Source organism: Oncorhynchus keta, chromosome 3 (genome assembly GCF_023373465.1).
Source record: "Oncorhynchus keta strain PuntledgeMale-10-30-2019 chromosome 3, Oket_V2, whole genome shotgun sequence".
Lineage (NCBI taxonomy): Eukaryota > Metazoa > Chordata > Actinopteri > Salmoniformes > Salmonidae > Oncorhynchus > Oncorhynchus keta.
This window is the reverse complement of record NC_068423.1, coordinates 5393952-5418638: the sequence shown is the minus strand read 5'-3', so window position 1 is coordinate 5418638 and position 24687 is coordinate 5393952. Positions and strand designations below refer to the sequence as shown.

At 41.0% G+C, this 24687-nt stretch overlaps 2 protein-coding genes across 37 annotated transcripts in view; both read left to right on the top strand.

The window, feature by feature from the left end:
- muc13b (mucin 13b, cell surface associated) overlaps positions 1–5767 on the top strand; it is a 32138-nt gene extending 26371 nt beyond the window's left edge. Inside the window, exons 5-15 of one of the 36 annotated variants that reach the window (XM_052486968.1) lie at positions 672–730; positions 1086–1285; positions 2548–2682; positions 2882–2924; positions 3100–3137; positions 3333–3420; positions 3592–3850; positions 4530–4596; positions 4657–4686; positions 4717–4746; positions 4777–5767. In XM_052486968.1, the coding sequence (XP_052342928.1) occupies positions 672–730; positions 1086–1285; positions 2548–2682; positions 2882–2924; positions 3100–3137; positions 3333–3420; positions 3592–3850; positions 4530–4596; positions 4657–4686; positions 4717–4746; positions 4777–4871 (1044 nt within the window). In that variant the 3' untranslated portion in view covers positions 4872–5767. Of the gene's footprint in view, positions 1–671; positions 731–1085; positions 1286–2547; positions 2683–2881; positions 2925–3099; positions 3138–3332; positions 3421–3591; positions 3851–4529 lie in introns of all 36 variants that reach the window. The other 35 variants (XM_052486967.1, XM_052486933.1, XM_052486978.1 and 32 more) reach the window with 35 other exon arrangements.
- A 2249-nt stretch (positions 5768–8016) lies between these two features.
- The window catches only part of lrp2b (low density lipoprotein receptor-related protein 2b), a 110356-nt gene continuing 93685 nt past the window's right edge, over positions 8017–24687 (top strand). Inside the window, exons 1-16 of the mRNA XM_035746047.2 lie at positions 8017–8216; positions 9561–9671; positions 10404–10526; positions 12962–13078; positions 13963–14073; positions 14433–14549; positions 15409–15525; positions 16212–16355; positions 17352–17468; positions 18571–18699; positions 19515–19684; positions 21918–22141; positions 22497–22703; positions 23009–23211; positions 23748–23888; positions 24032–24241. Coding sequence (XP_035601940.2) covers positions 8150–8216; positions 9561–9671; positions 10404–10526; positions 12962–13078; positions 13963–14073; positions 14433–14549; positions 15409–15525; positions 16212–16355; positions 17352–17468; positions 18571–18699; positions 19515–19684; positions 21918–22141; positions 22497–22703; positions 23009–23211; positions 23748–23888; positions 24032–24241 — 2308 coding nt within the window. The 5' untranslated portion in view covers positions 8017–8149. The remainder of the gene's footprint in view (positions 8217–9560; positions 9672–10403; positions 10527–12961; positions 13079–13962; positions 14074–14432; positions 14550–15408; positions 15526–16211; positions 16356–17351; positions 17469–18570; positions 18700–19514; positions 19685–21917; positions 22142–22496; positions 22704–23008; positions 23212–23747; positions 23889–24031; positions 24242–24687) is intronic.

The following is a 24687-nucleotide window of genomic DNA, read 5'->3' as shown; positions in this document are numbered from 1 at the left end:
AGCAAGTCTGGGCCACAGTATAGTTTTCTGAGGCATAGCTATTTTTGGTTGTTAGTGTGCATGCATTACAAAGTAGTCAGAGCTATTCTCACTATATTGAAATGCCTTAGCCGCTATTCAGCTTGATTTCTACACGTAAAACTTCTCTCACAACGTTAAAAACAAACCAAACATTGTTTTAGACAGCTGAAGCAAGCACACACATTTCTTCAGGAAATGTACCATTTCAGTCGATCTTACCTTAGAAGTATTATGTCAGTAGTGACGTCATCCACCATAAGCCCATGTTTACTTTGCAGGCTGACTAGCATCTATTGAGTGTTGGAATGTCCCATCAATGTAATGCTCAAATGAACTTATACAAGACATGTTTTACCGCTATATAATCCAAAAGAAAGCTTGATATTTACTGGAAGCCTGAGAACATTTTTTGCTGTTAACTTTTCAGTGGGTTTTTACATCTTAACGTTTTCCTTTTGCTGTTCGCAATTTCACAGATGATTATTTGAAGTCAAATGATTCGATTCCCCATGATCGAACCGTACCCCGTCTACGACAGTGTTTGTAGCAAACAACCGGCTCCTTTATTTAGCTGTACTAGGCAAAAAATGATGAACGGTCCAGTAAATTTATATTGTGAACTTATTAGCATTTGTCTGTCCAAAATACAGATGAGGGATCTTTTCCAGAGTCACCTTGGCTACATTGATTCCACAGTGCTGAATTTCAGGTCAGTGTTAATGTAGTTACTGTGGTCCCTGCTTTTACCAATAAACTATCATTTTGCATTACCACTCACGCTATAGGCTACTCTACAATTTGTTTGTTGTTGGTTTGATTCTAACAAACTACCTTCATCCTTGAAGTTAATGTCTTCTTGAATTTTTTTTTAACCTAATTCATTGTGTCAGTCCAGATTATTATAGCCATCATGATAATGTATCATTTTGATTTGGAAGATATCACACGCCCAAGACAACTATTGATAGAAGATTGATGCTGTTGCTATCACTACTTTCATGAGTATGTGATAGTTCCATGATGATCATAATTCTAAAAACACTGACACTAAATTTGCCTCCTAGCAAAATGGCTAAGGGTCCGGCCCGTACCATCTGGTCACTCAAGTCAGGTGGTGTCAACGTGGCCATGGAGAACAATTTTAAACTCGACTACATCCTCACAGAAGTCGTCATCAATGGAATGATACTGGGTGCTATTGAAGACTGTGACACAGCGGGTGCCAGTTGTTTATATCCTATACTTAAAAATGCAGCATACAAAGGTATGTCACCTATAGTAATAGTAACGCACTATTAACTTGATGTATAATGACTGTGGTTTAACATAAGCTAGGAGGCCATCTTGTGAGCATAGCTACAATGAATGTCAAGGGGAAGACAGAAAATCAGTGGTGGAAAAAGTACTCAATTGTCATACTTGAGTAAAAGTAAAGATAACTTAATAGAACATGACTGATGTAAAAGTGAGTCACTGAGTAAAATACTACTTGATTAAAAGTCTACAAGTATTTGGTTTTAAATAAACTTAAGTATCAACAGTAAATGGAATTGCTCAAATGTACTTAAGTATCACAAGTTAAAGTCTAAATAATTTCAACTTCTTTATATTAAGCAAACCAGACAGCATCATTTTCTCGTTTTTATTTGATTTACTCAGTCCACCAGATCAGAGGCTGTAGGGATGACGAGGGATGTTCTCTTGATAAGTGTGTGAATTTGACCATTTTCCTGTCAAAATGTAATGAGTACTTTTGGGTGTCAGGGAAAATGTATGGAGTAGAAAGTACATTATTTTCTTTAGGAATGTAGTGAAGTAAAAGTTGCCAAAAATATAAATAGTAAAGTACAGAAAGCCCCAAAAACGACTTAAGTAGTACTTTAATAAACGACTTTTACTCCTTTACACCACTGCAGAGAACTAAGTATGCAATCAATCACAATCATGACGCTGTCATATGACATTGGTAGTATGATGTAACTTCACACTAGAGTACTGATCCTCTTAAATCCGGTGGCTGGAGAGCTGTACCTGAATTTTGTTCCGTGATTCAACTTTTAATCTGATCTTCAACCCCTTCACTTGCTGTATCCTGTGTTTCACTGCTGAGCTACAATACAAACGTGCAGTACTGCAGCTCTCCAGGAGCAGGATTGAGGATTACTGTTCTAGGGAAATGTGTAAAAGAGGAGTTGAACAGTAGAAAACGGTTTGTCACTGTAACACCTATTGACAGACATCTGGAGCATTCAGGCAACTATATGTAGGCTAGGCAACTATAATGTTAACTAGCCAGTGAATTCTGAACACTAGCCACATTACTATGTCACTAATGTTTGTAATGCTTAGTCATGTCTTTTGGATGCGATGCATTCAGGCCTCCGGGGGTAATGAAGACACGATGGGGGGGGATTGCGTCATATCAGGAAATTGATGGAATTGAACACTATTTGCCCCAACCACAATGCTGATTGGAGGTACTTTCTTACTGTATGTAATCCTCTCCCTGTGGCACTCTCTATACAGAAACCGATCTGTGTGATTCGTATCGGAAACCTTGTGACGACACGTCAACTACTTGTGCTTCTGACAGTGGTAGATCTGAATGTACATGTCGGGACAATTACGTGAAATCGGATTACTCTATCAGATCATGCAAAGGTGAGTGGCACCGATTGTTCCTCTTACAATAGACTCTGGGGGTTTGTATGAGAGAGGGTAAAAAGAGATTGGGTCTTGGTGTGTGTGTGTGTGTGTGTGTGTGTGTGTGTGTGTGTGTGTGTGTGTGTGTGTGTGTGTGTGTGTGTGTGTGTGTGCGTGTGCGTGTGCGGTAGACTTACTTTACCGTCTCCGTCTGCAGCTTGTGAAAGTGGGAAGAAAGCGGAGGACGGTGTGTGTATTGAGTAAGTACTTAAAACATTTAATCAATTGAGTCATTTCCCATCAATTCATTTATTCAGTCATATTTATTTTCACGTAAACAATGTCTTTCAACTGGGAGTTTGGATACAGTGCAATGGTTAACTTGCATTATTGGTCTGTGCAAAGGTTTTTTTTTTAACGTTTTTTTTCTTTCAGTTGTTCATTTGGTTACTCGGGTTTAAACTGCAATGAATGTAAGTATAACATACCATATTATGGTATGATTCTTCCTTCCAAGGATTTGACACTAGGCTGCCTCTGGCCTTCGCAATAGGTGTTGTTCTCTCCTTTCATGTGGTGTTTCCTGTAATAGTGGTATTGAGTATACTGGTGTTGTCAGGTTTTTTTTAAAACATCTCTCCCCCCTCTTGCTCTCTGTCTCTCTGCAGCATGGAAGTTGATTCTGGTGATTGTCGGGACTGTTCTTGGTGCGCTGCTACTCATCACACTAATCATGCTGCCAGTAGTTGCACGCAAGTGAGTCACACACACACACAGAGGACAACATTTACACCATAATATTTGAATCACATCAAAATACAATTCAATATATACCTTCATCTTTAATCTTGTTACGATTCCACGATTGACCCTAATGGAGTATAAAAGGAAGTTGTTACATCTTATGTGTATCGTCGTCTTCTATAGGACGTCCAAGAAGAGCTCCTCCAAGAAGTCCTCAAAGAACGCTGAGGTTCCTACCTACACCAGCCCCTATACCGCCAAGGACTTCAGGGCATCGGCCTTAACCAATGGGGGGGTGACCAATGTCAGTTCAGGTTTTGCGGGCGTACCCAAGATCCCCCGGGCCATGCCCAACAACAACAGCTGGGACCGTGGCAGCAACCTGGAGATGACGGAGAGCGGTAGCAGACAGGCACTGGTGACCAGGGGAGACAAAGGAGGGGTAAGAACCTCGAGAAGGGAGAGGGGAAGAATGAGTGAGAAAGGAGGGTGGGGAATATACAAGAGTTCATCTGGCCAGATAAATACCAAAATATTACTTTATGTCTAATCTCGGACATCCAGAATTAACATCTTGCGTAATTTCACCAGATGCTCGATTAAGTTCTGGGGGTAAAGGTGTTAGAAAATCTACTAATGAGACTAGTGACGTCTCCACCTCTAAACTGAAATACTCAACCGGTTTTAGGCAAGTCTATGGTCAGCATGTCCCCTGATTTATCCATATGATCAGTGGCACAAAGTCAGTGTGGAATTCTGGGAGGGAAATGCTCATGCAGGGTTATTGCTAAATTGTCAAATATTTAAATGTCAGTTACTATACATATAAAGTACCAAATAGTACAAAGAACTGGGCCAATTTAACCCCACGAAAAACAATTTATTGAAGAACATTTCAAGCACTTGCATTCAACATTAATTATGCATTAAAGTATACACAAAAAGGTGTATTTTTAGGAAATGTTTTATTGGTTGTAATATGATGTTTTCTCAACCAGAACACTAGTTACAACCAGAAAATGACGTCATTAAAATGTCTGGTGCCAAATTTTTCCCGCTGGGTAAAGACCAAGAACCCCAGGACTGAGATTGTCAGATACAGATGTTGTTTTGTGTTTTAGATTGGCAGCTACCAGAACCCTGAAGACACAAGGAGCTTCAACAACAGGAACCCCTACCAGAGCGGAGGTCAGGGCAACAACGCCTACCAGAGCGGAGGTCAGGGCAACAACCCCTACCAGAGCGGAGGTCAGGGCAACAACCCCTACCAGAGCGGAGGTCAGGGCAGCAACCCCTACCAGAGCGGAGGTCAGAGCAACAACGCCTACCAGAGCGGAGGTCAGGGCAGCAACCCCTACCAGAGCGGAGGTCAGAGCAACAACGCCTACCAGAGCGGAGGTCAGGGCAACAACCCCTACCAGAGCGGAGGTCAGGGCAACAACCCCTACCAGAGCAGAGGCTAGGACAACCCTTACTTTACACACGACAATGGAAGAAGAAACTGAAGACCCACTGGAACAGTCAATTAAGGATACCATTTTCTTCAGAACGCAAATGCTTAGAAATCAGAAACCAATAACAATGGTTTTTAAATATTCCTACTTGTGATTCTGCCCTATGTTCTACTGAACTCTTATGCACTGTGTATCAATCTTTTTTTTGTTGTACAATAAATGATAGTTGAGTTGCAGTGTCCATTCTGTCCAAGAGTGGGCGGTGTATCCAAGCTCCTGAAATGTATGTAGCCAAAAGGCTACTAATGTATTGTCGCTCAGTTTTCCTTGTGTTTTTAAGTATTAGTTAATCCATTCTCATGTCCTGATTGTAATTGTATAACTGTAATGAAGGTGTTTTTTCTAATGTTAATCCAATACTGTATTCATGTGTGATACATGAGGGCTTAGTCTGTGACTCATGCAAATCTTACGTTAATGCCAATGCAAGATGTTATAACATGAAAGGCCCAAGTTTCGTGTGTTAAATCATCGTTATATTATGATTGCATGGGTCTGTCATTTTAAATGTTTCTTGTTAATTTATTTGAATATGGACGAACCCAGTTAAATTGATGTTAGGGGAATGTATTGGTGTGGTTCGCCATTATCTATTTGATCTCTTGTACATCTACATCGGGCTTTAGAAATAGCAAATAATGCCTTTTATCCTTAATGTGCCATCTTAATACATATTGTATATCTAAAATAAATATAGTCAGATATAAATAAACAGAATGTGTGTAAAGTTGTTCAATGATACACACAGTTCAGTATGATGACTTTTACACAATACATTTTGTAAATGAGACTTGGCCTCTCGTTGGATTAAAGAATAGGAAAATAAATCAATTTTGAATTTACAACTGCATTTGGTTATTAATTCAGAGTTTGTGTGTTTCTGTACATAATGGAATTTTAATAGTGAGACTGTATCATATTGCAAATATGTAACGTGTGCTGTCAGGATGCAGTTCTGTATTTTAAGATTAAGATCACATCATTCAACAATTGTACACAAGGTCCACCCGAAACTGGGCTTTCGCTTTATCCCAACCCCTCCGAAAGGCATGGATTTTTAATAACACTTCTGAATCATGTCTGTAAAGTGTAAAGGCACATGCTTCCATCTTAGAAATGTGTTTAAAATTATGCTTAGGTGGAATTATTAGTATTTCTGTCAAAAGTAGCCTGTGGATACATAACCCTGTGGATACATAACCCTGTGGATACATAACCCAGGCTAGGTTTGAGGTTAGCAGGGGAGTTTGTAAAGGTTTCCAGATTTCTCCCTCTACCTTTTGATGTCTCAGATTGTATATCTGTTCATATCCACAAATTATTGTTTTTCCAATGTGTCTTTGTAACTATATTTATGGTAGGTCTTCGGGAAAAAGTAATGCTTCAACAGATTTCAGCATGATTTCAGATTGTGTTTAGATAAAAGTAACATTAGCTCTCATAGAATGTAGTTCCTTGAGCACTACAGATATCAACCCAATGTTATTTGTGAGAATTGCTCTATTGTTAAACATTTTGTTGGTGACCCACGCTTTGATGGTATGTACAGTCGTGGCCAAAAGTTTTGAGAATGACACGAATATGAATTTTCACAAAGTCTGCTGCCTCAGTTTGTATGATGGCAATTTGCATATACTCCAGAATGTTGTGAAGAGTGATTAGATGAATTGCAATTAATTGCAAAGTCCCTCTTTGCCATGCAAAAACATTTCCACTGCATTTCAGCCCTGCCACAAAAGGACCAGCTGACATCATGTCAGTGATTCTCTCGTTAACACCGGTGTGAGTGTTGACGAGGGCAAGGCTGGAGATCACTCTGTCATGCTGATTGAGTTTGAATAAAAGACTGGAAGCTTCAAAAGGAGGGTGGTGCTTGGAGTCATTGTTCTTCCTCTCAGCCATGGTTACCTGCAAGGAAACAAGTACCGTCATCTTTGCTTTGCACAAAAAGGGTTTCACAGGCAAGGATATTGCTGCCAGTAAGATTGCACCAAAATCAACCATTTATCGGATCATCAAAAACTTCAAGTAGAGCGGTTCAATTGTTGTGAAGAAGCCTTCAGGGTGCCCAAGAAAGTCCTGGGATAAAGTAATTTTCTCTGATGAATCCCCTTTCCGATTGTTTGGGGCATCCAGAAAAAAGCTTGTCTGGAGAAGACAAGGTGAGCGCCACCATCAGTCCTGTGTCATGCCAACAGTAAAGCATTCTGAGACCATTCATGTGCGGGGTTGCTTCTCAGCCAAGGGAGTGGGATCACTCACAATTTTGCCTAAGAACACGGCCATGAATGAAGAATGGTACCAACACATCCTCCCGAGAGCAGCTTCTCCCAACCACACAGGAACAGTTTGGTAACGAGCAATGCCTTTTCCAGCATGATGGAGCACCTTGCCATAAGGCAAAAGTGCTAACTAAGTGGCTTGGGGAACAAAACATCGATACTTTGGGTCCATGGCCAGGAAACTCCCCAGACCTTAATCCCATTGAGAATGTGTGATCAATCCTCAAGAGGAAGGTGGACAAACAAAACCCCACAAATTCTGACAAACCGCAAGCATTGATTATGCAAGAGGGGGCTGCCATCAGTCAGGATGTGGCCCAGAAGTTAATTGACAGCATGCCTGGGCGGATTGCAGAGGTCTTGAAAAAGAAGGGTCAACACTGCAAATATTGACTCTTTGCATCAACTTAATATAATTGTCAATAAAAGCCTTTGACAATTATGAAATGCTTGTAATTATACGTCAGTATTCCATAGTAACATCTGACAAAAATATCTAAAGACACTGAGGCAGCAGACTTTGTGAAAATGTATATTTGTGTCATTCTCAGAAACTTTGGCTACGACTGTACAGTTAAAAATGGGTCTTGATTGGTGGGATCTGATCTTACAAAAGCAGGATGAAAATAACAATTCCTGTCTTCCTGTTGCACAACAACGACTGGGGATGTTTTCTTGCTGATGTGGACAACATCTCCACCAGTACAAGTTAATCTTAGATGAATGTAATGTAAAAGAGAGTCATAAAAAGCTGTGTACTTCAAATTGGACCCTATGTCATTTGGGATTAGAAAACTTCATCCAAAAGACACTCTGGTTTACACTGGGCTTAGAGGGAAGAAGGGTGCTAGTTAAGATTGAGTATGAATCAATTTTGTTCATCATACTAATTTATACCCAATCAAAAAAAATAGAGTATTGACCAAAGGGAGAGGGTGCTTGAAGATGGACCTCTTAGGTCTAAATGTTCTGTCTCTCTTACTGCTCTCTCAAGGAATTCAGCTTACTCAAGGTATGTATGATTTGAAAAAAGGATGTGTCTATTACTGTTTGTTTTAATTTACTTTAACAAATTGTTATAGTACACGTATTGCCTTTATGGCACAGAGATAATGCATTATTTTTGTTTTTTTGAATCGATTGAATCATTGTCTTTCTACATGATTTGAAAAGTGTCCTCTTAGTTGAAGAGTTGGGTGTTCAATATGCTTTCCAGAATGCTACGTGCAGCCAAATGCCCAAACCCCCAAATATTAAAAAAAAAATGTGTTTTTACCATAGGCCTAAGCCAGATCAATAGGTGTGCTGACCTTATTCTATTATACCACAGGTTCCTTCAGTAAAGAATGTCATAAGATACAATGTGCAATCGTGTAGACATGTTAAGTTTCAAATTTTAGGGGGGATCCACATATGTTTGGGAACATTTCCAATTTTCATAGACAAACACTATGAATCTTTAGATTTACTAAAAACGGCACACATTTAGATTTATATGAACGTAAAATATGTCTGCTCAGAGCTGCACACATTTAGATTTATCTGAATGTAAAATATGTCTGCTTCAGAGCTCGACAGGTTAAAGTCATCAAATGATTGTTTTTTTGAAACGGAGTAGCTGATTTATTATCAATATGTATGAATTATGTATTTCCTTTGAAAAGTATTACATGGTGACACGATTTGGCCATCTAAAACCAGCTATATGATCAAGGACTCATCTTTCATGAGTTTCAAGGTTCATAGGATGTGTATTTATGGGCAATAAAATTAACTCTATTTTTTAAGGTCCGCCACATGCGGTAGGGTTCAAATGCCGTACAAAGTAGACGAAACAGTAGCTGAAGTTGTCATAAACACTGTTACTTATTGTTCAGGGAAACAGTAAAACGTTTTAAAAATGTTTTATAGCGAATTCTACCAGATGAAGAGATTCAAAGATGTGTTATTAATAGTTAGTCCATCTCAATGTCAGTTTTGTTCAAATGCACTGAAGACTGTCATTTTTTCCCCCTTCACACCATGTCATTTTGTCTATCGAAAAGTACAACATTTCATTCGTATTAAGACATGAAATGATAAAGGTTCTCTAGTTCTGTAGACGATCCGGGAGTGTACAATTTGATATTCTAATGGTTTAGATAAGTGATGGGGGGGGGCTCACAAAATATCTGAACTCATCATGAGGGGCCGCAGTGGCTCCCGGGTCTGCGTACCCACTTCCATAACCACATGTGCAGTCAGAGATGGCCCTAGCCTTTTGGGGGCCCTAAGCTATTTATTTTTTACCAAGTCAACCATACTGCGGTTACCACAATAAACTGTGCTACTGACCGCTGCACTCTCTCTTTTGAAGGCCAATGTGACAATGGTAAGTTTCAGTGTGCCAACGGTCAGTGCATTGACTTAGACTGGAGGTGCGATGGAACCAAGGACTGCACAGATGACTCTGACGAGCTCAACTGTCGTGAGTATTACCGGTACCATGATCTTGGAATTCCTTATACTGTACATGGCTTCAGGTTTGCTCTTATACATGCTGAACGCTAACTGTACCAGATACAATTCAATTCAAATTTGATTGAGTGTTTTTGAAAACGCCAGGCACTGGGTTATAGGTTTTGATTGAATAGTTCCCTATGCATAACTTGTCCTGTGCCTTATTCATGAAGCATCACAGAGTAAGAGTCATGATCTAGGATCAGGTCTTCCCTGTCCATATAATCTTTGTATCAGGGCACAAGGCGAGACCCAGATGCAGACACAGGAGGCTAAAGTCCAAGATGTTTATGTTTATTAACAATGCAAAAGGGGTAGGCAAGAGAAAGGTTGTGGACAGGCAAAAGGTCAAAACCAGTTCAGAGTTCCAGAGGTACAGAATGGCAGGCAGGAATGGATCCAGAAAACAGGCAAAGGTCAAAACCGGGAGGACTAGTAAGTAAAAGAGAATAGAAAAGTGAGGAGCACGGGAAAAACACTGTTGACTTGAACATACAAGACGAACTGGCACAGAGAGACAGGAAACACAGGGATAAATACACCAGGGAAAATAAGCGACACCTGGAGGGGGTGGAGACAATCACAAGGACAGGTGAAACAGATCAGGGTGTGCCATTGTAATCTAAAAGGAAAAACTGATCCTACATCATATTCTGAGACGCTTTGTGAATATGGGCCCTTGTGTATTTCTGTGTGGCAGCACCTCCATCCTGTAGCTCCCAGCAGTTCAAGTGTGTGACGGGAGGCGAGTGTATCTCCCTCCAGTTTGTCTGCGATGGGGAGGAGGACTGCACTGACGGCTCAGACGAACAGAGAACCTGCAGTACGTACAAGTTCACAAGGCTTCACTTTGGGTTACATAGGGTGCCAGTTTCCTCTGGATATCACTCACTTAAGAGCAACATTTTACTCTGAGACGCTTTAAACATACAGGCCCTGACCTCACACAGTTTGGTCTTATCTCAACCTGGTCTCAGAGAATTTCGTATTATTCTGGACATAAATCTGAGACACTCCATTAAGTATGATATGTTACGTTTCGTATGGTATGCATTAATTTGTGGATGTCCATCAGCTATTAAGTTACGAATTAGCAAAACATGTTACATGTTATGAATTTGAAAACCGTACAATATGTTACGAATTTGCAAAATGTATGGGGTGTTACACTTGCATCACAATTTCATATCAAGTGTCAGGAGTAATGTATCTTACAATTTGACTTTACTTAAAAATAACAAGGCAGCAGAGTTTCTGCATCTCAATAGCTCAAATATTCTCAAATGTAGTAATGTCTTATTCCTGGGGATTAAGACAAAGCTGTTGCCTATCTCTCTCAATGTTTATAATCCAGAGGTAAAATGTGTTTGTATTGGATATTCTGTTTTCTGTTTTCTCTTATCAATAGCTATTGAACCAACCATGCCATGACTTTGAAAATGGTAAATTCTGAATCAGGGATGGATGGAGAAAAATACACTATAAAAAAATAAGAAAATGTTGCTTTCAACCTTCAATAGCTCTTGAACAAAGCATGCCATGACTATGCAAATATATGTACAGTACCAGTCAAAAGTTTGGACACAGCTACTCATTCCAAGGTGTTTCTTGATTTTTTTTACTATTTTCTACATTGTAGAAGAGCCCTATTTGGTAAAAGACCAAGTCCATATTATGGCAAGAACTGCTCAAATAAGCAAAGAGAAATGAAAGTCCATCATGGCTTTAAGACATGAAGGTCAGTCAATATAGAACATTTCAAGAACTTTGAAAGTTTCTTCAAGTGCAGTAGCAAAAACCATCAAGCGCTATGATGAAACTGGCTCTTATGAGTACCACCACAGGAAAGTAAGACCAAGAGTTACCTCTGCTGCAGAGGATGAGTTCATTAGAGTTACCAGCCTCAGACATTGCCGCCCAAATAAATGCTTCACAGAGTTCAAGTAATAAACACATCTCAACATCAACTGTTCAGAGGAGACTGTGTGAATCAGGCCTTCATGGTCAAATTGCTGCATTGGAAACCACTACTAAAAGACACCAATAAGATGAAGAGACTTTTGCTTGGGCCAAGAAACACGAGCAATGGACATGAGACCGGTGGAAATCTGTCCTTTGGTCTGATGAGTCCAAATTTGAGATTTTTGGTTTCCACCACTGTGTCTTTGTGAGATGCAGAGTAGGTGAATGGATGATCTCCGCATGTGTGGTTCCCACCATGAAGCGTAGAGGATGAGGTCTGCTATTTGGCGGTGCTTTGCTGGTGACACTGTCTGTGATTTATTTAGAATTCAAGGCACACTTAATCAGCATGGCTAACACAGCAGCGATACGCCGTCTCATCTGGTTTGCGCTTAGTGGGACTATAATTTGTTTTTCAACAGACCCAATGACCCAACACACCTTCAGGCTGTGTAAGGACTATTTGACCAAGAAGGAGAGTGATGGAGTGCTGCATCAGTGCTGCATGACCTTTCCTCCACAATCACCCAACCTCAACCCAATTGAGATGGTTTGGGATGAGTTGGACCACAGAGTGAAGGAAAAGCAGCCAACAAGTGCTCAGCATATGTGGTAACTCCTTCAAGACTGTTGGAAAAGCATTCCAGGTGAAGCTGGTTGAGAGAATGCCAAGAGTGTGCAAAGCTGTCATCAAGGCAAAGGGTGGCTACTTTGAAGTATCTAAAATATAGAATATATTTTGATTTGTTTAACACTTTTTGGTTACTACATGATTCCATATGTGTTATTTCATAGTGTTGATAACTTAACTATTATTCTACAATATAGAAAATAGTCAACAAATTTGAACGAGACTGGTACTGTATATGATATATAAACTGATATATGATATGATATAAAAACTAAATTTGAATGGGGGAAAAAGCAGTGGATTTTTGCCCATCCTCGCCTGATTCTGAATATATTATTTTCATAGTCATGTCACAATTTGTGTAAGAGCTATTGAAGATTGAAAGCAAAAAAAGGAACAAAAAAAGATCAAAATGAAAAAGCAGTGGATTTGTGTACATTCTCCTCTGATTCTGAACATGTCATTTTCATAGTCATGTCATGCTTTGTTTAAGACGATTGAAGATTGAAAACCCGAAATTGTATTATTTACAAAAATTCATGAAAAGAGTGTGGAGTTTTTCTCCATCCTCCCCTGATTCATCTGTGAATGTGAATTCCCTCCTCATCCATTTGACATGACATTGACATACCTTATGCTGTGCTCGTGTTCTCCTGCGTTTTCAGGAGAGCAGACTTGTGGACCACACCAGTTCACGTGCCAGGAGGGCCAGTGTATTCCCAAAGTGTACCGATGTGACCGTGTGAAGGATTGCTTGGACAACTCAGACGAGAACAACTGCAGTAAGAATTTTAAATCCATGTTCTTCAATAAGATTGGTCTGTAGTTTACGGCTCTAAAAACCTGTCTGGTTCATTTGCACTAGATAATTTCTGCTGAAAGCAGAGGTTGTGGACATTTGTCTACTTTGACAATAACACATTTTCTCATGATTGAGTGTTATAGATGCTTGTGATGTGCTGTATGATCGATGTAGGACTTATGAGTGTACTGTGTGTTCATTGTGAATGACACTGCAATTTGTGGGATTTGCAAATGTGCGAACTCAGACTGTTCTATTGTATATGGGACTACTTTTACAACCAGTTCGTATTAAAAATAAAAGAAGCATTACAGTTATTGTTCCTGCTAGATATGCTTTAGTCACCAAAGGGTTTGATTTTTAATTAGGGCTTGTTACGTTGTTAACTCAGATTGCATCTCCTATTACAGGCCACTGTTCATCTTAATGTGGCAACACAGGGGTAGACTTTACTCTCTCTTCCTTTTTTTAACAAGAAAGTAGTTCAAGTCCATCATAGTTCAACTATATAATCCTCAGTCACATTTAGGTCATTGCTTTTGTCACAATTTTGTCCCCACAGCCATTTTGAGGTCTTGTGAGAAAATGCTTCAACATGGCAATCTACCTTTTAGCATGAGTGTTTGTGTGTGTCAAGGGTCGGGGTCATCTCAAGTTGAAGTCAGCTAATTCAAGGAGTGATTAAAAAACAAAAATGTTCAAACTTTTGAAGTAAATTGCTTCTCCTTTTCAGTTTATTGAGAATGAATTTAACATAACTGGCCTTTTCTCATTTATGGAATTATAATTTCAGTTTACTTCCTGAATTGACTGATTTCAGTTCGAAATTGACCCCAACCCTTGTGTGTGTGTGTTATTCTCCAGACTACCCCAGCTGCACTGAGAAAACCTGTGCCAATGGAGCTTGCTACAATAACTCGCAGCACTGCAACGGGCTGCAGAACTGTCGGGACGGCTCAGACGAATCCAACTGCAGTAAGTCGAATGGCTCAGGGGAATGGAACTCGACAGCGTCAATCGAGTTAGTCAATTGAACTTCAGTGGATCAAGAGAGTCTGGAAAAATTCAACTGAAGATAACCGTCTGTTTGAGGGAGTAGTCTTGACCCCAAACACCAAAGACACCTAGCAGGATGATAAAATATATGGCCCAATTAAGAAATTATGGTTTGACATAATCAAATAGGCATGCATTTATCCCATATTTAATGACAATGACAAAGACACAAAATATATACTAAATATATGTCAGGCATATGGGTTGACATAAAGATTCATGAATGTATTTCCTATATGTCTGCTCTTTTGCTGAGTATATTACATTGTGTCTCTTAGCGACACAGCAATGTCCTCTGCACCAGTTCCAGTGCACCAATGGCCACTGTATCCCTATGTCCTTCATCTGTGACCACTGGGACGACTGCGGGGACAACAGCGATGAGCAAGGCTGTGGTAAGAAGCACATAGACCACCCACAGTACACAGGATATTCTTACCTCACAACGTAAACACGGTGAAGTCCTAAAACATCGGTGTAAATATGTGTTAATCTGCGATTGCTATTTCAAACCTTTGTGCCTCTCGCTAAATCAACTCAACAATATCAACCACACAGAATTTAATGGAGGTTTCATCGTGCCTATTGTTATGAGCCCACATTTTTATTTTACCTTTATTTAACCAGGCAAGTCAGTTAAGAACAAATTCTTTTTTCCAATGACGGCCTAGGAACAGTGGGTTAACTGCCTGTTCAGGGGCAGAACGACAGATTTGTACCTTGTCAGCTCGGGGGTTTGAACTTGCAACCTTCCGGTTACTAGTCCAACGCTCTAACCACTAGGCTACCCTATGGTAAACTATGTTATAAATACTATAGTATTCACTGTTGTGTTATTTGTGAACATTACTGTAGTATTCACTATAGTGTTTTTGCGGACATTACTGTAGTATTTACTACAGCGTTATCTTTGCAGATAATACTGTAGTATTTACAAAATGCTATAGTAAACACTGCACATGATCGAGGGATACTACAGTGTGAAGTATAATATTCTTCAGTACTGTAGTATTCTATAGTAAACTGTAATATTTTTTCATGTTTGGGGCAGCAATTCAGATTGATGGCTAGTCATGGCTTTGTTGAATGAAAGACACACACACACACACACACACACACACACACACACACACACACACACACACACACACACACACACACACACACACACACACACACACACACACACACACACACACACACACACACACACACATTGTATTGTATTGTATTGCATCATTTTCTTCACCTTAGAGTACCAGAGCTGTAGTGGAACTCAGTTCACCTGCAGCAGTGGCCGCTGCATCCCTCAGAACTGGGTGTGTGATGAGTTCAACGACTGTGGGGACTACAGCGACGAGAACGGATGTGGTGAGAAATTCACTAGGAAATCTTGGACAGTTTATTATGTCACTGACTATGAAGATTGGGACATTGTTGATTTGGAAATCTAAACGGTAATATGTAATATGTAATAAGTGGAACATAAAAGAGGAACAAATAACATTGTAGTTATATGTGTAGTATAGTAAATATTCTAAGTAGTGGTCATACTAAATTAATTGAATGGAAAAGTTTTTTTTAAGCATACTGTTTCATCAGCCCTAAAACATTGATGAATAAATGAATAAATGATGAATGCATGAATGACATTTTATTTTCATGTCATGTTGCCAGTTGGCAACCCATTCCTTACGGGATTCATTGACACAAACAAACATTACAATAATTCACCGTGATAATTCAGTGATAATTCACTGTGATAATTCACTGTGATAATTCAGTGAAAATTCACTGTGATAATTCACTGTGATAATTCAGTGAAAATTCACTGTGATAATTCACTGTGATAATTCAGTGATAATTCAGTGCACGCTGCATAAAGGGTGAAAAATAAATCAATACATAAAAGTAAATAAGGTTATCCAGGAAATAATTATATTGACATTTTAGTCAAAGCTGAGTGAAATGTATAATTAAAGGATAAAAATAACTGTGTCATTGAGGCCTACCCAGCAAAAGGTGGCAAATGAAATGTGTTGTCTTTTCTCTTTCAGATAGTAACTCCCGAGACTGTTACCCTGGTGAGTGGCCTTGCCCAGGCTCCTCCATGTGTGTGCCAGTGGGCAAGGTGTGTGACGGCAAACCAGACTGCCCCAGAGGAACAGATGAGACCAACACCACCGCACAGCAAACCTGCAGTGAGTCTCTTCTTCTGTCTGACACGTTTTACTACAGGGCACACCTTTGTACTGGGTTTTAGGAGGTTAACAATTTGGTCAGCGGGACCTTTCTGTGTATTTGAAAATACTCAAATACACAGAAAAAGTATTTTCACCCCACCAGATACATAAAATACACATGTATTTAAACCCAGGTCTGACACAAGCACAAGCACACACACACACACACACACACACACACACACACACACACACACACACACACACACACACACACACACACACACACACACACACACACACACACACACACACACACACACACACACACACTTAAAAGGACAGTAGCGTACACAGTCAGCTCAATGCTGTGTGATGTTCAATTGGGCAGTAAAGCCAAGGTCCTGTGGTCATGCAACAAGACTGTACTCTTGAATGTTTTAATGTTCCTCCAAGCTCACCTGTTACGACCGCTGTCGTCACATTTATGGCTTTAACTCTCACCTTCCCTTATCCCTTCATCAGCATGTGCGTGCACACTCTTTGTTAAATATTTACATTTGCACTTTTACTTACGACCGTGCACAACTACATAAAAATGTCCTCTTTAGTAATTGTACTGGTGTTATAGTGTAAGTCATAGGCAGCCAGTAGAAGTTGGATTGTGGACAATCAGAGACAGTTCCCCACAACAGAGATTAAGCTTAATCGCTTTGTAGAATCTCCATTCAACATTGTTTCTTAGTCCAGGACTAGGCTTGATCTGTGTTCAGGAAACGGCCCCTGCTACCCAAATGGTACCCTACTCCCTATTTACTGTGCTACTGGTCACAAAGTAGTGACTATGGGGAATAGGCTGCCATTAGGGACGCACAATCTAAAAAAGTGTTTAAAAGGTGTTTGAAAACTAAAAGTGCTAGTACAGCATTGGGGGTGTAGTAGATCATATTTCCTGTTGCGGTCCGGCCCATTTCCACCACTAGTTGTATCTCCCGTCTCTTTCCCCTCTCCCAGGCCTGGACCGGTGCTCAGCGCTGAGCTGTGAGTACAGGTGTCACCTCACCCCACAGGGCGGAGCCTGCTACTGCCCAGATGGCTTCACCGTGGCCAATGACAGCCGCTCCTGTGCGGGTGAGTCTGAGTGTGAACGGTTTGATTGGTGGAAGTAGTAAGGACAGAAACAGCTGAAGGAAGTGAGGAAGGAAACAGGGCCACTAGCAGTGATGTGACAAACGCTATGAATGAATCCACATACAGATGACTAAATAGAAACAGATGTAGACCAGAGAAATTATCAAAAATGACCATTCTTTAACATAGACACACAGAGGTCTGTTCTATTCTATTCTACTCAATTCTATTATGTTAGTGTAGGTACAGGTAACCTCCCAAATAAAATAAACACCGACATAAAGTGTCTTAATAGGGCATTGGGCAACCACAAGCCGCCAGAACAGCTTCAATGCACCTTGTCATAGATTCCACAAATGTCCTGTCCTTGTATTTTTGTATTTATTAACGATCACCATTAGCTGCTGCTCCTCTCACAAATACAAGGTGTGATGAAGTCATTCTCTACTCCACTTTGAGCCAGGAGAGATTGACATGCATAATATTAATATTAGCTCTCTGTGTACATCCAAGGACCAGCCGTGCGCCCCTGTTCTAAGCCAATTGCAATTTCCCCGAGTCCCTATTTGTGGCACCTGAACACACGACTGAACAGTAGTCCAGGTGCGACAAAACTATGTTCTGTAGGACCTGCTTTGTTGATGGTGCAGTTTTAAGAAGGTAGAGCAACACTTTATGATGGACAGACTTCTCCCCATCTTAGCTAGGAGGGATGCGGCACCGTTTTTCCACAAGAAATTCCATAATTTGCTGTTTTAATTGATGGTGGTGGAAAACGCTGTCCCAGGCGCCGCTCCAGAATCTCCCATAAGTGTTCAGTTGGGTGGAGATCTGGTGGCACACACACACACACACACACACACCCTTCAGACTCCCTATGCTCCTTTGAAAACCTCCTTTCAAAGTCCCTGAGATCTCTTCTTCTAGCCACGGTAGCCAAAATAATGTGCAACTAAGCATTTTTTATGCATGGCCCTACGTCGTGTGGAAGCACCTGCTTTCTATAAACGTCGTATCCCTCATTTGCTCAAGTGTTTATTTTATTTTGGCAGTTACCTGCAGGTTTAGGCTTACATGACAACACTGTGGTTGTGTTACCCAGACTATGACGAATGTGACATCTGGGGGATCTGTGACCAGCTGTGTGAAGACCGCCCCGGGACCCACCGCTGCAGCTGTGCAGATGGATACTTCCTGGAACAGGGCAACCGCTGCAGGGCCAACATCTCAGGTACAGGATGTGACACCACTAGCGTCACTCGTGAACACGTGGGAGCGCTACTGTATTTTTGTTCAGGTTCAAGTTCATTTAATCCGTTCACATGCAGAATATAATTGATTTCTTAATTGTGTGATGAATCAAATAAACGTAAAACAAACAAACATTCCCGAAACGTACATTTAGGGAACTGTTGTTTTTTTTTGTGATAAGTTGTGGTGTGGCGTGGCTAATGTGCTAGCACGATTGAGCATTGTGTGAAAGTGATGTGCTTAATTGTGGGAGTTCCATTGAAGGTCATTATTACAAAAAGGTCATTGTGAAAAGACCTTCCTTGTGTGCATAACTGTGCTGAAGTAAACTTACTGTAAGTGTACCAGTTATCATTCCAAAATATAAAACGACTGTCCTATATCGGGTTATCTCCGCTGTGATCAAGTTCAAGGACCTGGATGTAAGCCCTGTACTCTTTTCAATTATCTTCTCAGAAAACATGTTAACTTGAACTCAGGTCTCTGCCTAATCCATAGATAATAACCTAACATGGTGTCAGAAGTAGGATCAGAATGAACCTTTTACAGAAGCGGGTGGGAAATTCTAGTCCTCGAGGGCCTGATTGATGTCACAATTTTTCCCCAGCCACAGCTAACACACCTGACTCCAATAATCACCTAATCATGATCTTCCGTTTAGAATGCAATTTGATTAAATCAGCTGTGTTTGCTAGGGATGGAGAGAAAGTGTGACACCAATCAGGCCCGCGAGGACTGGAGTTGCCCACCCATGCTTTACAGGATAACAACCTATGCTTTATATCTACCCTGTAGTTGGCTTGCCGCAGCTCATCTTCACCAATGGTGGTGACGTGATGATGGCAGACATTCATGGGCGCTTTATCAGAACCCTGGTCCCTTCACAGGGCAGAGGTAGTTCGGTGGGTGTGGGGTACCACTGGCACAGTCAGAGGGTCTTCTGGACAGACACTAACACTCAGAAGGTGGGTCGTATTTACTGCTTGTGGGTGACATTTTCCTCACTCTAAAACAGCACTGCGTGGTGAACTAATGCAATGATCTAAATAAGGGGAGCACCGATGCCTCAGAGCGATTGCATTGGTTTGGTGCATGTAGTGCACTGTTTACTACATTTCTGGTTAAACTCTGGACAAGAGTATGGGTGAAAGATCTCCTTTATAATAAAAAGCATGGCATGAATCTATCATCATATTTGTAGGTATTTTATAAACATTTCATGCAATTCTACATCATTTTACATATTAGCAGAATACTTTTTTAAATACCAAACAAATTACCTCAATTAAAGGCTAAGAATGGACAGAGATATAGGCCTATTTGTTCATCTTGTCATATTTCTCCAATGCCAAATCAGCGTGTCTTGTTTGCAATGAAATTGTCCCTGTTTGCAAATAATCAAATCTGAGACATCATTAGGAATATGAGCACGGTACTTTCAAAAGTTAGGCCTACCTTTCCACCCCAGACCGCAGGCCGAGTGACACATAAACATTTAAGCTTTAACTGCTGGCTACTCTTCTTCCGTGGCTTAACCCAACGAGAGAAGGTCACAGGTGTTTCCCTGAAAGCTGTCTGGGTTTAAACATATTCTATTGTACAGGAAGTGAATAGCTTAATCAATTGATGGTAACAGAATTTGATTACTTCCCTAGTAAATTTGAGGTCTCCTCGGCTATGGAAGGTTGTAGCTCAGCCTCAAAGAAACGAAACAATGACATGCCCATATGCATCTTAGCCACGTTTCCCCTGGTATTTTACAGCTTAAAGCAGCACGGACCAAAGTGCTGTAGATCACTTTAGATAATCGGATCTGTTTAATTTTCTTCAAAATCTTCATCTAACAATAGGTAGGTCAGTGTCATACCCTCTCATACCACCTCAATTAGAGTCCTGGTTTTAACTTAACAGTCCTTCGCTGACACAGAGGTAAGCTATTTAAAGAGTGCATGGTGGGTGGAGGAATTGCCAGACACATCTATGGATATTGCAGCATATAGCCTAATTTCGTCTATCAAACAGTTAGGCTCCAACACAATAGGCTTCAACACTAAGCCCTCTTGTTGGCCAAGTCTAATTAAAATGAAGATGGTTGAAATGAATTATGCCAACTTGATTTTGGCTACTTTCAGCACCATGAGCTGTCCATTTCCGATTGATTGTGCAAGAGTTGCTGCTTCTAGTTTCAGCACCACAACGTAAGTTACTCGAATCTGGCAAATAACTCTCATGAATACATCATGGGCAAGAAACATCTTGTTTTTATTCAAATTAATTATAGTAGTAGCAAGCTATCAAAGTTGACCTCCGGTCCTCCTTCTCATCTTTGAGTCCTCATTCTCAAATTGAAAAGCAGGTAGGCTATAGGCTAGACCGCCCGCAAGATATAGATCCCAACATTTTTTCAGAAGAATTCTTCGACTCTCCTCCTGAACTGCCACTGTAGGCTTACACAGCACAGCATTGGTTAGGCAGCACAAACAAAAGTTTTGATCAGCAATAGCAGAGCAGGCCATGGGCTCAGGGTTGGAATATCCATTGCAGTGTGTAATGCAGCCCAGTTTTATTTACACCATCCCAGCAGCGCAAAAGACTCAGGAAGGAATTTTCTTAGAAATATAACGTTGCTCTGTACTTCTCTGAACATGCACTTCCTAGCCTATAGCCTAAAGGCTATGGATAATTTGAGACCACACTAAATAGCCTATAGGCACACTTGATATTGTGCGCTCAGCAGAGAATCAGAAATGAGGGGCGATATATAGCCCAATAAGCCACTAATTCTAAAACACTGCAGATTGAAAAAGCCCTCTCCTTGAATGAAATTGAAAAAGCATCCCCCATTTTCCTCCCTAAGTCTAAATGTTAAGAATACGATTGACATATTTGCTCTGTGTAATAAACTCACAAACTAAAAACGCACGTCCAAAAAAACAGCTTTGTTTGTGTTTGCTGAATCAGACTTGCCTTTAAATTACCGTTGCAACACAATATTAATACAACAGATACATTTTTTTGAACACATCTGTCATGCAATCATTTCCAGTATGGCGTGTCCCTTGAAACTGCACTCAGGTTAATGGTGCAATCTGGGATGTAAATGCAGCTGTTTTTGAACAATTGCAATGAATGATATACCCATTTATTCTTCAAGGATCCCAGATTGCATCTTCAATTAGTGTCACTCTCTCCCTATAGGTGTACTCTGCCAACTTTGATGGAGGTGACATCCAAGAAGTGCTGAACGAGGCCGTTCACAGTGCCCAGAACATCGCTGTGGACTGGATCAACTTCAAGCTCTACGTCCTAGAGGCCAGGGTGGAGCGCATCGACATGTGTGACTTTGACGGAGGCAACCGGGTCACCCTTGTGGCCGAGAACCTTATGTCTCCCCACGGGCTGGCTCTGGACCCCACCGTGGGGTAAGAACTTTGAACGTCTCAACACCAAAATAAATGAAACATGGAACCCATCCCCTTTACATTAATATAAACCATTGACAAACATACACATTGGAAAAACAAGGACAAGATGATTGAAAGAGAAATTTGATTGTCAACCTTTTCAACTCTCCTTACATGTATGTAAAAAGCAACACTGTTTTTGAGCACAGTTATGCTATCTTGGTACTAACCCAGCTCACATCATGAATTCAGTTACTCTCCCACACTGTACTGCCAATAGTATTATTAATAACCGCTAACTAGCACTGGCTAACGCAAGCTAATCAACTCAATGCTAACCCTCAAAATCTAACTTGGCTCCTGCTTTTTGAAGGTACATGTTCTTCACGGACAGCGGCTACGTCAGTGAGGACACGAAGCTGGAGAGGGCTTACATGGATGGCAGTAACCGTGTGGAGCTGGTGAAGACCAGGCTGGGGATGCCGACTGGCGTCACCCTGGATATTGTCACCCAAAGGGTCTATTGGTCCGATAGCCACTTTAACATGGTGGAAACGGTCACCTACAGTGGTCTGGAGAGGTATGCATGCAAGTCCTCAGGTCTCAGGCAAGGTCCTACTAGTTAGAGAGGTGGATCTGCAACTGGAGGGTTGCTGGTCCAAATCCCAAGTCAGACAGGAAAAATGATAGGTATCCTATGGCATATCCTGCCTGTATGTCCTTAACCCCAAAAACAGCTCACACATTTGAATGAGCTCAAATTGACAGTGAATAATAAAGTATTCTTATTTTTTACAGAACCACCACCTTTACACTAGCATTCTTTTATATATATAAAAATCATTGCCGTCTACAGTGTTAGCCATCTTTTCTAATTTTCCACAGGAAAACAGTGCTCAACGGTGGCACCCAGGTTCCATACCCGTTTGGCATCTCTGTTTTTGAAAACCATTTGTTCTTCACCGACTGGACCAAGATGGGGGTAATACGGACCAACCGCTTCAACGGTAGCGACCCGAACCTCATCTATCGCACCGCAGACAGACCCGGTCACATTGTGGTCGCGCACCCTGTCCTGCAACCCATTGGTGAGAAGAAGAACAGCAGACTGCCTATCAATAAAGCACATGGTTTTCTCCAGTGTTGCAGTACTTTATAAGCCTGGTTCCAGATTTGTTTGTGCTGTACAGCCAAACGCTATGGTAATTTTCATGTTCAGGAGAAAGAACAGCACAAACAGACCTAAAATGAGGCTAGTACTTTATACAGTATATCTTACCAATTAATGTACTTTTGCTCGTTTGAAATGTGCCTGATTCTGCCTGGCATGGACCTCTGCAGGAGGTTGAGAGCATGTTGCTCTGTCTGGTTGCAGTAATGTCCATAGGCATTGTGAGATTTGATCATCACACAATGATGTCACAACATATAAAACCTTGGGGATATTTAATACGATGGTTTGACTTTGAACATGAACATCCTTATTTGCATTTATGAATCTAACTTTTTAAGAGATATTTGATGGTAGTCAAAACTCACTACTTTAATAAAAAATGTTGTGGGCTTTTAGCATTGTTGTAATTGACCGTGTGCGGTTCTACTCTGCTCTCTCTCGCTCCCACAGTGATGAGTCCCTGCGGTCGAAACAACGGGGGCTGTCAGCACATCTGCGTCCTGAGTCACCTCTCCGACAATGATGGCCTGGGCTTCCGCTGCAAGTGTCGTCTGGGTTACGACCTCCATGAAGACCGCCACAGCTGCTTCAGTGAGTGACTGGGACGGACGGGGTCTCATCAATGATTAAAAGCCCAATCCTGAATGAATTCGTAAAACAACACGATGACAGTTTTGCCACTTGGTAAAGAGTTTAATAATAAAGAGTTTCTGATTGTTCTGTCCCCCCTCCAGAGGTGAGAGACTACCTGCTACTGGCCACCCAATACGCAGTGCGTGGGATCCCCCTGAACGTGTCCCTCCAGGAGGATGTGACCCTGCCGCTGACCGGTCTGGGGGTCACCTTCTCTTCATCGGCCGTGGAGTTCGACGGCAACGAGGAGGCCGTGTTCTACAATGACCGCAGCAGGCAGATCATCTACAAGTCCAACACCAACGGCTCCAGTGAGTTTGTAGTCTTTGAGGGCCCGTGTTCACAAAGCGTTTCAGAATCGGTTGCCTGATCTAGGGTCAGGTCTTCAAAGTCCGTATAGTCTTATTCATTATGATCTAAAGGGGAAAATGTATCCTAGATCAGCGCTCTTATTCGGAGCTACCCAGGTCTGGCTGAATGTGTTCTGTCATGTCCTGCCGTTAAAGATTGCAATGTGTTGTACTGCAATATCAGCTCTGTTCCAATATTCACATTAGCATACTGTTTAGAAGGAAGTGATTTATTGGACATGCATTCTAAGTGAGATGTTAGTATAGACATAGAAAAATAGCTTCCTGTCTTTATGCACATAAGTGATAAGTTTCATTTACTACAACAAGCTTCATTGAAGTTACTGATACGTAACATTTCAACATATCTGTTTTGTTCTCTGGTATTAAAAAGGAAAAATACCACA